The following is a 12690-nucleotide window of genomic DNA, read 5'->3' as shown; positions in this document are numbered from 1 at the left end:
AGCTTCCTCTTGTTTTTCCCAATATCCTGTTGGTATTATGCCTTGGGAACAGAAGCAAAATTCTTTCGGACTTGTTTACAGATCAGACATATGTCTCCAGTTTACAAGAGAGGAACCAGCTAAATGATAATGGATGCTGCTCATTCTTGATGAATGTCATGTAACTGTTATTGACCATGACAAAAATTACCCGTACTTCTTATTGTGAACTTAATTCCTTCATACAAAGAAGTACACAAACTGGAATGCTCTAGGGCCTCTTCATTTGGTACTGTAGCACACGCTGTCTCACTAGTTTTATTCTAATCATAGAAATAGCAAGATACAGCTCCACAGCCATTTGATATGGACAAGTATTCCTAACAGCTTGACTGAACTGACCCAATGCAGCAGGCATTTTTTCCCATCTTATTTTTCTCTACCTTCATATTCTTGCATATTACATCTGCCTTGCACACTGATGGCATCAGAAGCAGGCTGAGCCCTCAGAAACAACCACTACGATGACTACATTCTGCTTTGCCTCCTCTTGAGAAGCCCAGGAGACTGAACAATTTAGCTTATTGTAGCTCTATGAAGGTATTTCCACAGAGGGACATGTAACTGAATACTGCAGACTAGCAGTTACAAGAAAGCTTTCATAACTGGCTTTCTTAATTGTTCAAAAGGTATCCAGTCAGAACAGCATGTGTGAACATCCAGTCAGAACAGCATGTATTTCTGTGTGAATGTGTGCTGACACGACCACTCAACAAATCTGTTCTTACTTGCACTGGAACTTTTACCCCAGCGATTCAGAAGTCACGAGACATGTCTAGCACATCCTATGTCATGCTTGCATGAAGTCTTGCAAAGCAAACCTAGCTAAACGTTCCTGTACAATAGCTGCTTTTTTAAACAGTTACTCCACTATTGTTAAGTGAACTACAAGTTATGACAACTGATATATCCATAGTCATCCCTTTGGCATTCTTTATAAAAACATGAATCACCGGAACATTCACCATGAGGAACTCCCATCATTAGGATATGCGTACAGTGTGAGTTCAGCCGTGCTGTATCTTTCCATTCTGTACAATATAACTGTCAGAACAACTTGAATGAATCATATAGGCCAACATGGAGGCTTGGCAAAGAACAGCTCTGATAAAACATGTCAAAATTAATTAGTTATGTTTAGCTTCAAGCAATGTTTGTGCACTGAAGAAAAAAGAAAATTTTCATTCCTCATAAGCCATTATACCAAATGTTGTAATAGCACCCTGTTTACGTACATTAATCAGAAACCAAAGCACTTGAAAGGAGTTGGCCTACTAACAAAGCTCAGGCATTGAGAAGCATACACAAAGACCACAAACAGGCTAGAACAACTACTAGAACCAATTGTGCGAGCACGTGGGCAACAGCAAAGGGAAGAATTAACCACTTTAGCTGCTCCAAAGATGTCAGAGGGAAAGGAAAAGACCTAATATACCCAGATGCTCTTTGAGGGATACCTGTGTTTTTTTCCTATACTTTTTTCCCCCCAAAGTCTTTCACCTGTTGGAGCACACTGAAAGGCTGTTCCCAGCTTTTTTTTTTTTTTTTTTTTTTTTTTTTAAATGGCACACTTTGTCTGTCCAAGCTAGAGGACTAACTTTCCCTGAAAGTTAATGGCTTCATTCAGAATTGTGCCAACCTTCTGTAGATGACAGATAAGGATACAGATGTGGTGATAAGTTTAAGAACAACATAATGTCATGCAAGGGAAACAAACTCATGTGAGTGGTGCAGCACACAGATGTCACCATTTATCTACTCATATACCATGGATCCAGGTACCTGCAGTTACACCCCTGTGTTTTTGCTCTTCCTCTTTTACAGCAAGATTTGCCTAAGAGACTTCCCCTCCCTTATGAACACTGAGCATTTATTCAGACTTTTGAAATGGAAAGCCTCTTCTTCTCCAGACTGAACAAAACCAATTCCCTCAGCCGCACCCTATAACACTTGTGCTCTAGACCCTTCATCAGCTTCACTGCCCTTCAGTGAACAATGATTTAATTAGGTTAACACTAAAACTTATTTTGTCTCTTTGGGTTCAGTGAGATTGGTGGGGGTAATGGTACCTGGGAGGGCAGCAATGAAAGTCTGGACTTGAGATACAGTGGAAAGCTTTTTCTTTTACATTCCCTCTATGCTAATGGCCTTTCTTCCGTGTTGGCCATGGTAATGTACAAGATGTTCTCATAAGAGTAGACTTCAAGCTATTACGAACCTCCCATTTCAGCCTACTTCAATTAAAATTATCAAGTACTCCTAATAGCAGTAGTATGTAAAACAGGGCAGGAAAGACAGCATCATTTGTCTTATAAAGCACCATAACAACCGTCACTGCAGTGACCAGGATACGCAGTAGCCTTTGAGGGATTGCGTTTAATCCAATAGAGTTCACAATTCAGTTTTTCAGATTAGATTAGCACTTGAAATGCATTTTATACGCCTGGAAAAGAGGCAGAAGAGGCAGACAAGTATGGTGCCATAAAGCTGGAGAAGGAGGAGAAAGACAGCTTGAAAAAAAAGAAGCGAATTCAAATTATATAATTTACTTTTGCCAGAAGTATCTCAAGATTATTCTCCTCCCACAACTTCATTCCCCATTTTCTATTGTAAACATCTACCTATCCTTCTATTACAAAACGACCCAGCCAGTTTTTCTGATTTAGGCCCTGATCTCACACAATTGCACAAAAATTTCAATTTACTCACACGAGTGGTATCACTGGCTTCACTAAGACAGTTCATCGTAGGTGTCAGTCTTTCAGGATTGCGGCCTTTGGTTTAAGGTGGAACAAGATGTTAAAAGTAACTGTGTTCCTGAAAGCGTAACAAAGAATTTTACAGTAACAGGAAGAAGCAAAGAATCATGCCTTTCAGAGTCCTTAAAAGAAGCTGTAATTAATTTTTAAAAGATGCACTGAAATGCTAACAGAAATACATTTCTAACATTTGTTCTGTTCTACCTCTTCACAGTGCAAATACAAATTGTCCACCTTCTGAAATAGAGAACTGCAGAAAATGAAAACCAATAATGTCTAACTCATTTTCTTCTCTGGAATACAATGCCAAATGGTGCATTATCAGACTACTGATGTGCTTCTTCCAACGATTCATGGACCACTTAACATTATAGCATCTCACTGATAAAGATGTTGCTGGGATTTATTGCCACTACAACTGTTCAAAAACTAAGTAACAAAATGTTATGCACAGATGATATCCTGAATTCACAAACCTCAGTGCTGCAATCTATTTTGAAAACCACAGACTTGCAACATGTGCTATCACAGGGTATTTATGACTAACATCACATTAAATTCTGGTTCTGTCTATATGTAACTTCTTTCCATATGGGAACATCTGTATACTGAAAAAGTCATTTATGTGCTAGAAAAACTACAGCCAACTCAGAGCACTGGTTTATGGCCTCAGAGAAGTTGTGAAGCAGCATCTGTACGGTTGTGAGACATAAAGCAGTTCAGGACAAAAGCTTGATGCTTTATGCCACTGGCACCATTAGGCCTCTCCTAGCTGTAATAACACTGCTGCTGTTGAAATGAATACATAATGAAGTTTTCTGCCTGAGTTTCTTAAACTAAGAAATATTTTAGCTTCATACAACCCTGACAGATCCACATGGCTATCTTGCCTCTCAACCTCCTATGATTTTCACAATCTTTCAAAATCATCCTTCTCAATTAAAACCCCAAGTTAGAATTCAGCTTATATCCTTTTACACTATTTGACAGAAAGTCTCCCTTCCAAAAGCAGACAATTACAGATTCACAACAATCTGTGAACAGAATTATCCACTAATGCTAAATAACACTCTTTTTCATGATTTTTTTTTCATTTGAAAAGTATAAATATAAAACATTGGAAAAGCAATTTTAAAAGGAAAGAAAGGAACAATTCTTTTTCAGCTTAATCCTCTGTACAGAAAATGAAGAACACCACAATGTATTTCCAACACATTATTAGCTGTGACTAAAGCACTTAAAATATTTAATACTAAAGAATTTTTTTTTTATTGCACCATTTGGAATGAGGTATTAGATTATTAATAATCAATGAAGCTATGTTTGCACAACAGATATAATTATAGAAAACAGCTTATCTATTGTTACTTCTCTTTCTGAACAGCCGCAGTGTCTATACAAAATAAATAGTTGAACTGAGAAGGATGTTTGCTCTATGAAAGATAGAAAAAAGTATTAGCAGCCTCCGGGACTCAAACAAACAGAGCAGTCTCTAATTCCACCTTAGTCAATGGAAACTATAGCTAGACAGATGACAGTAAACAACATACATAATCAAATTTAGAAGTTGTTAGAAAAAAACTACTACCTATTATCTTCTTACCAGAGAAAACAATAGGATGCAATTCACAAATAATAGACTTCAACATTAGCAAGTATTCATTTAAATGCTTTCAATTCTATGTGGATTGTCATGAAATTAAAAACCAAAAAGATGACTCAAAATTTGCATAAGAATCAATGAATGGCTGAAGATAAAGGTGTCAACTTGCATATATATATTCTATATTTGTGACTGAATTAATATCGGTATTACATGAAAATATATTTCTTGTCAAGAGCCAGTTACAAGTTGCTTTAGTCTATTTGTAGTTTAATTTATCAGCAAAATACAGAAATATTATCAGGAGACCTGATAAAAGGTTGAAATTGATTGTCAGAAAGAATGGATGTTCACTTATAAATACATAATATGCTTAAACACTTGATTCAATTAAATTGGTGCATTCTTCTCTTCACTCTGTTAAAATCAGCTTTGAAAGAATTTGATCCTGAAGGTCCCATTTTGTAGCCACCCGTAAAGCCTTCTTTTACATTTATTGACAATCAAACCAACTAACAATCTAGCAGAAATTAGGAAAACAAAACAGACTGGCTAACCAATAAGCATCCAGGTTTGACATAGTATTTGAGCTCTGTTGTCTAATATTACCTGAAAATTAAAAAGTATGTCCTGAAAACTGTAGGACAAAGAGGAAAGATTAGTAGAAATAACATGAAAAATAGACAGAAAGCCAATAAATTATTGTATTCAAAATGGTAAAGTCAGTAACTTTCCAAAGGAGATGCATCTTCACTCTATGATTGCTTTTTGTATTTCAGAATTTCTATCATTCTAAGTTCTTTAGAGAAATATGGTCCTTCATCTTGATTAAGTCTCCAGTAAAACAAAATAATTATCTCCTTTGCTAGGACAAAGGAAAATAATATGGTCAGTACAGCTTGTGGTCTACATAGCATGTCAACGCCATATTACACCGATTAGTTCTTCTTAAACAGATGCACTGAATTTCTGAAGCAGTGTCAGAATATGGAAAGTTCTGAGGTTGTTTCTAATCTTTTCAGTAACAATCTGATATTTACAACAACAAACAAACTCCTGACTTAGCTTCACCTCCATTTGCATATCCGCCAGAATCTACCCTGTTAGGATCATTCAGTTCTTCAAACAGTCCAGTTTCTATGATTTCTTCCTGCCAGGGTATAGAGACAGCACCCGTCGCAAATTTTTTGAAGAACTTCTTGTCTTTGTCATCAAACTCAATTCCTCGTATTTCAGAGAAATCAGCAATGTCTGCAACATCTTTGGCATAGACAACTGATGGATCTGGCACAAATGGAGGGTCAATAAGGTTTGCCTCTAGCCTGTGGAAATTGATTGTTTTGAAGAAGCTATGTTTTCTTGGGTCGTCATCTTCACTTCTGCAATAAGGCAAAAGATTGTTAATTACTGCAGTATTTTGCTCTCCAGTAGTATCTCTGTGTTGTATACATGAGAGCACATTAAATTAAGGATATATTATATATATACAAAGCAATGCAATCACACACAGCTCAAGCATATTCAAACAGTGGGACGCTGAACAGTGTAAGCACAGTTAAGCAGCCAAAACCATCCCGATCCCATTATTCATTTCTCTACCTCTCAAGGTAAATTAGTCTGGGCAAGGTACCACACAAGAGCAGCAGCGCTGCTTCTGGCAGTACACTGAGATACCCATATCCAAAGATCTACTTTAACCAGAACTAAAGAGATTGCAGGATGGCAATAGGAAGTATTGGATTGAGTGTTCAACAACAAGAAGTCCAGTGATTGGCTCTGGACTTAAAAGGATAAGAATATCTAGTAAATTCCAGACTGGGGTAGTCTGGTTTAATACATCTTGGGACTGACTGATGAAAAACAGTCTGAACAGGAAACTGACAAACGGCATTTGTTCTCTTAATTTAAAGCAACCATGCATTTACATTAAAAATATTCTGCAAAGCCCAGTTAAGTAGCTTTAGCAAGTCAGTTAATTGATCTACTCTTATAAATGAGCAAAGGGACTCAAATTATGGCATCAGCAAGAGTATGTGCACCTCTGTCACAGACAATTTTTTAAAAGTATCTTTAGAACCCAAGAATAAAATCCACTGTAAATACACACATGTATTTAGGTACACTTTAAAAAGAGTAACTGCAGACCTCAGGGATGACTTCTGATGTAACAGAAACAGTGAATTCTTTCACTGTAGCATATCCTACAAGCCCGTCTATGAGCCTAAGAATAATCTGAGCCTCAAATGTATGGTCCTTAAAGCATGATCAATGACCACAGCTTTAGATTTGCATCTTGCCCATAATGTAACTCTAGCACCAAGTCATACCAACTTTGTATTTAGAATTACATTTAAAAGAGGAGCAGGGAAGATTGCTGCACTTTTTTCATGCCTATGTTGTTGTTTCGTTGTAGTTGGTTTTGTTTGTTTTTTATTCACTGGTCTTGAAAATGATAATGTAAACAAATGTATTTTTTCTTAATTTCAGGAAATTATAATTGCTATTGTTCCTGTTGTCTTTCTCCATTTCCTTGCAAAAATACTTAGCAAAAAACGTTTAAGCCCTCATGCATTTCTAGAGAATGCTCTACGAACAAGATTTAAGGCAAACCTTAGTCTTTTTATCACTGTAGATGTGAAGAAGCACCATGCAGAAGTAGCAGATCTGCATGACCACAGAAAATCTTTAAGACCTTATAATATGTTTACAGAACAGTTTCTCTGGCTTGCCACTACTGCCATTGCCTAATAAGCCTCCCTGCCGTGCTTCTGGCCTGCCCTGGTTGTAATGAGGCACAGCTGAGATGAAACTGCCAGCTGCCTTTTTCAGCTCCCTTAGAAAACCATAATTCTGTGCTTCTGCTGCCTAGTTCTCTGAGAAAGTCATCATCAGCCACTAAGAACCGTACTCCACCGTGACCACAATGATAAGATACAGCCTGAAGAACGATAGATGCTGCCATCCTCATACCCTGCCCAATGAAATAATGACATTTTCAACCCAAACGAGCTATATGAAGATAATTATTGAAGTATAGATTAAGCCAACAGAGATAACGGCCTCTGCATATATATAATCTTGTAAAATCATCTTTTAGCTTAACTAGCTAGTGATAATACCATGTACTTGTACAGCTCTTGAGCTTGATGTGATTTATTTACATTTGCTGTTAGCCTGTAGGGCATTAGAGCTGCTGCTCAGATTAATTAGTGCCCTGTGACACTAGAGAGCTAATAGTGCCGACAATCCTATTAGACAGATGTACTCACAAAAATTTCACTTTATTTTGCTTCTCATTTCTGTAACATAAACCAAACAGCATTAGATGTTGGGGAAGGCTCCAGTATGGATTGCCGTGGTGTTTTTCTTCCTGATGTATTTTCTGTCACCACTAGAAACGTAAAAAGTTTAAAAACATAAAGCTACAGGAACGCCATCTACTGGAACCAACTGAGGCATCTTCCAACTAGCAGCAGATGAATTTGAGCTCTTCCTCTGTGAACTGCATGTTTATGTAACTTAGAAGAAAGAACAAATGAGCTCATCTAAACTCTGTCAGTTTTGTATTCCTCCACAAAAAAAAGAAAATCATTGTACATGCAGGAAGACGTGGGCTACAGAGATGTCAATCCCAAAAAACTGGAGCACAGAAAAAGGGCTACTTTATTTCCTCAGTTAACCAATGGCATTAAGTCTTCAATAAAAAAGTGAGGTATTTTAAAAGGTCAGGTGTACAAATTAAAGCTGTCCTTGAGCAGCTTTAACTTATGCAACAGGCACTTATGTAGATAACCCAAGGTCTTATTGTCCTTATTAGAATTACAGTGCTAATCTTTACATAAGGATGAGCTGTCCTGAATAGTACCTCCCTATTTAAGACGTACATAAATGCTTTTATTCTGTCATGACAAGACTTGGTATATATCCGAACATTTTTTAAAACACATCTCAATCACAACATTTTTAAAGTACCTTAAAAATGATCCGTGCAATTATTTATGCCTGTACATTTCTGGTACTGCTCAGAATTAACGCAACAGTAAACAGGCAGAATAGCTGTAGTTGGGCCAAGGGAATGCGGTTACTTTAAGTGAATACTTTGTTGCTGCTTTTGCTTCAGACTTGTTGAATCAGACTTGACCAAATTGCTAAGTCAGGGACAAATCCATCAGTATTCATCAACTCAAAGCCATCAATGAAGTCAAAAAACCCACTCTGTTTTACACAAATGTGTGCTCAATATTCTTTTCCTCTTATTTGTTCCTGAAATGAGTCAGAAAAATCAGGAACCTCTACAAGATTTTTTTAAAAGCCATGGAGTAAAGAGAATGGTCTCTTCAGTAAGAAGCCAATGACGTAGCCTTGTAAGTTAGGCATCTGCAGGGCAGTAAATCTGTACTGCAGATCTGGATTTCTGCCCACATAATTCCTGTAAGTGATATAGCCAGAGACTCTGCATTTAGTCTACATTAGCACAGATGCAGGTATCTACTTAAATACCCTCTGCCTTTAGGAAAGAAGATGTAAGAGAAATGGGCCGCTCCCATCTCCCAGAAGTGCACAGAGTCTGACCCCACAAAATGCTGATAAAAGAATTCCTGTGAGTAGTTTGGGGTGGAGATGGACAATTACAGTATTGCAACAACATTCCTTATTTCCATTTTATCTTCAAAAACTTCCACCTCTCTTCCTGGAAATGAAGGAGAAAATTGAGTACTCTGTAGAAAGGGTAAATCTAACCTCATTTTGTATAAAATATTTTTATTTGTGGCATTAATACAGCTTTTTTCAGAATGTGAGAAATAAGGCATACCTGCTTCCTAAACGATTCTCTGGTTTCTTAGCCAAAAACAGTCGGCAAATATCTTTTGTTTCCTCTGTGAAGTTGGCATGTTCAAATTTCACCTCATCTTCCAGAGTTCTTCGTTTAACCTCATCCTTATCAACCTTTTCTTTGAAATTCTTGAATGGTGTTCGCCCAGCAATCATCTCATAAATACTACATCCCATAGCAAACCAGTCCACAGGATAGCTGTAACTTTCTTCCTTCAGGATTTCTGGAGCCATATAACCATTTGTCCCAGCCTACAGCAAACATACAGACAGACTTATTACACAATGTCAATAATGAAATACAAATAATTAAATAGTCCATAATTTAAAAAACATTAGTAATACAAATGAGAGGTTGGTTATGTATCTAGAAACTGAGGAACAACTATGTTTTAGCACATGGACTATTTCTGTCTTTAAACGTCTTAGCCTATGGAAAAACTTTTAAATGCATTTTTCAAAGGTGAAACATCTACATAATTTCTGCATAAAGGGGTTTCTTTTAAAATTTATCTTTGCGTCTTCTTTCATCTTAACATTTTTCCTGCTGAAGAACATTGTCTCGTAAATACAGCTAGTGATCATTTTGAAAAGACTGAAAAAGGACAAAAATCAGGCAATCTTCTGCCCCCTTCCTGTTCAGTGGTTACAACTCTGCTCCAACAAGGGGATTGCTGCCAGAGAGAACATTCTCCTGGAGCTGGCAGCTGAGCTGTGGTGGGAAGTTATCAGTCACATTCCCTGCTGTCTTCTGCAAGGAACTATGACCATCAAGGGTCAAGAAAAACTCTTAAAACCACTGTATGAAAGTAAACCGAAGATAATTGTAATTACTACGTTACTTATATCTAGGTGAAAAAAATAGTTCATACTGCTTGACTGGAAAAAGCTCACTGAATAAGGGAAAGGACTAACCAAGCCTCCAAAAGAAGTGGTGACCACTCTTTGAGAGGCGAATTTGTCTGCCTTCTCCCAAGCACAGGCCTGGCACATTCCCAGCTGGGGGACAGATTCCACACTATTCAAAACAGCTCTTGCTGCCTCTTTAGTAAGCTGATCTACCTGGGACGGAAGGGGAGATGAGCCTCTCTATACAGTTTCTGATGCACTGTTATATCACTCAGGATATGAAACTTCAGTCAAAGCATTCTCTCAACTGACTCTACCATATCTAATTCTAGACCTCATTTCATGTATTTACCAGATTCAGCTAATGCTGATAACTATGTCAGAAGTTATTTGAACTTTTGTAGTATTACCATTTGAAATGAAAATACAATGCTTGTGTAAAATCCCCCCAGATGTACTCACGATGGTCATCATTACTATCACCACAACACAGTTAGTGACAGAGATTCACTCTGAAGCAAAACAGAGTGAGAAAGGTGCAACTAAAACTACAGCTCATCTGAGCAAACTATGCTTGTGAAATGAGTAATAGCCCGACAGATAAATTTTAGTTTCTGAGTAATGTGCCACTTCGAACTTCAGCTCATGCCAGTTCGTATGATGGCATATATGCTACAGTAAATTATGTTTGCAGGATGTTATGTTTTTTAGATATAAAGCGAAGTCCTTAATTTGATTGATGCATAGAAGTGAAAGAAGAAAAAAACAAAAATATCAGCCAGGTTGAAAGCAAAAGGAAGGGTTAAAAATGAACTGTTACCTCCCTCAGTAAAACCACAGAAGTTCAATGGAGCCATTACAGCAGCCCAAATCATTCCTGACATAATTTATACTGTTTGCATTGGATTCATCTGAGTTAGTACTGAGAGATATCCCGACAGCATTCAATTTTTATGTGCGATTACTTTGCCACACAGAAAGGAGAAGTGCTTCAATATGGCCTGCAGAACCCCGGCCCATCTGGCCAAAGATCAAGAAACTTGGAAGGGAGTAGAGGGGCTGAGAACAGTTGAGAAATGTTGGTACAAAAGGATGGCAACAGCTCACTGTGCATTAGAGAATACAGTCACTGATTACGCTTCTGGAATATTTTTGCTTCTTTTTCTGGGAAGCAATAAACAGTTTTACTGAGATAGAGCTGGTTTTAGGGCACTAATGCCTTCCACAACTGATGGATCACAGCAACATTAAAAGGTGCCCTGACAGCACTTTCTGACAAGACACTGCTTTTGCTGCAAGTTAGCATCATCATACGGGAACTGGATAAATCTGTCATTTCAAAAGTCAGCATGTCACCCTGTGGCCATCAAGGTGCCTCAGGAGAGCTCCCTCCCAGACTGCCTCTCCTTTCTTTCCCAGGTGGCTTTTCAGAAGAAAAAGGTGCCAAGTAAGATCGCTCTCTTCCATATGTACCTTCCATATATAGCCTTCAGTAAGTCACACTATACAGAACACTGTGATTTGACATGATCCTTAGAAACAGAGAAAGCAAGAGAATACAGACTGAAACACTGCATGAGAGCAATTTAATGGAAAACAGAGATGGATCAACAGATGCTTTTCTTTGAGATGGTGGATGGGTTAGAGTGTGAATAAAAATTGAACTTCAACACTCTAAATTTGGTATCACTGAAATCTTCTGAGCTGTTATTGAGCTGAGCCATCTCAGTCTGAGAGAAATCTTGAAATAAACACTCCTCTGATATGTCCAACTATTCCAGGTGAACTGTTTGTCTGATGAACATTTATCAAAACTTGAACCTAAATTTAAAATAAATCTCTCTCCATCCTGAAAATTATTGCTAATTCTAGGATTAATAGCAAAGGAACTGGTGGAGAAATAGCAAGAGTATAATCTCATGACTCCCAAAACTAAAAAAAAACAAAAAACAAAACAAAAAAACCTAAAAAAAAGAAAACCCAAAGAAAGCTCACTAAAAACAGAGACATTCCACAAGTATTGAACAGTGATCTTTAAGTGGGAAGAAATGCATATCTCAACTTTTTTTTTTTCCCTAAATTAAGTAATATGGAAAAAAAAGGTAGAAAAGAGCTTAAATTTTAGTCCTCTGCCACTAGCTCAAAATGCAGAGCTTTGGCAAAATATTTCATTTAGGAAGAAAGTTGATAAAACCCAAAGTATTTAAATGCAGAACAAGGAACACAGAAACTATTCAACCATAGAGCTGAAAGAAAATAAACCCTTTAAATGAAGACTTACTTGTATCTTTGAGGAATAGATGGCATTGGAAGGAAGCTACAACCTCACATCCCTGCAGTAATCATTACTAGGAACAAGATGTCAAAACTCTTATCATCTTACAAGGAAGAGATCCTGTGGCAGCACGAAGGACAGCCTCAATGACTCAGGAAAGGTTTATTTAGGCAGGTATCAAAGAAGCACGTTCTCAGCCCAGTGAATGGAGCTGTAAAACTCTACAACTCTCACTAGGAGCCGAAGCATTTTATAATATCCCACAGAAAGCAGAATCATATCCCACTGTAAATGCACACAGCTTTTCCAAGCTCAGTCAGTGCAACACTGGC

The 12690-nt window shown here is 37.5% G+C and overlaps 1 protein-coding gene across 1 annotated transcript in view; it reads right to left on the bottom strand.

Moving 5' to 3' along the window:
* Positions 1–2910: 2910 nt before the first annotated feature.
* Positions 2911–12690, bottom strand: part of GRK7 (G protein-coupled receptor kinase 7) — a 23346-nt gene continuing 13566 nt past the window's right edge. The window contains exons 3-4 of the mRNA XM_426681.7: positions 9215–9486; positions 2911–5780 (exon numbers count right to left, since the gene is read on the bottom strand). Of these exons, the coding sequence (XP_426681.2) occupies positions 5438–5780; positions 9215–9486 (615 nt within the window). The 3' untranslated portion in view covers positions 2911–5437. The remainder of the gene's footprint in view (positions 5781–9214; positions 9487–12690) is intronic.

The sequence above is a fragment of the Gallus gallus genome, chromosome 9, assembly GCF_016699485.2.
Source record: "Gallus gallus isolate bGalGal1 chromosome 9, bGalGal1.mat.broiler.GRCg7b, whole genome shotgun sequence".
Classification (NCBI taxonomy): Eukaryota; Metazoa; Chordata; class Aves; order Galliformes; family Phasianidae; genus Gallus; species Gallus gallus.
This window is presented reverse-complemented; position numbering and strand designations above follow the sequence as displayed.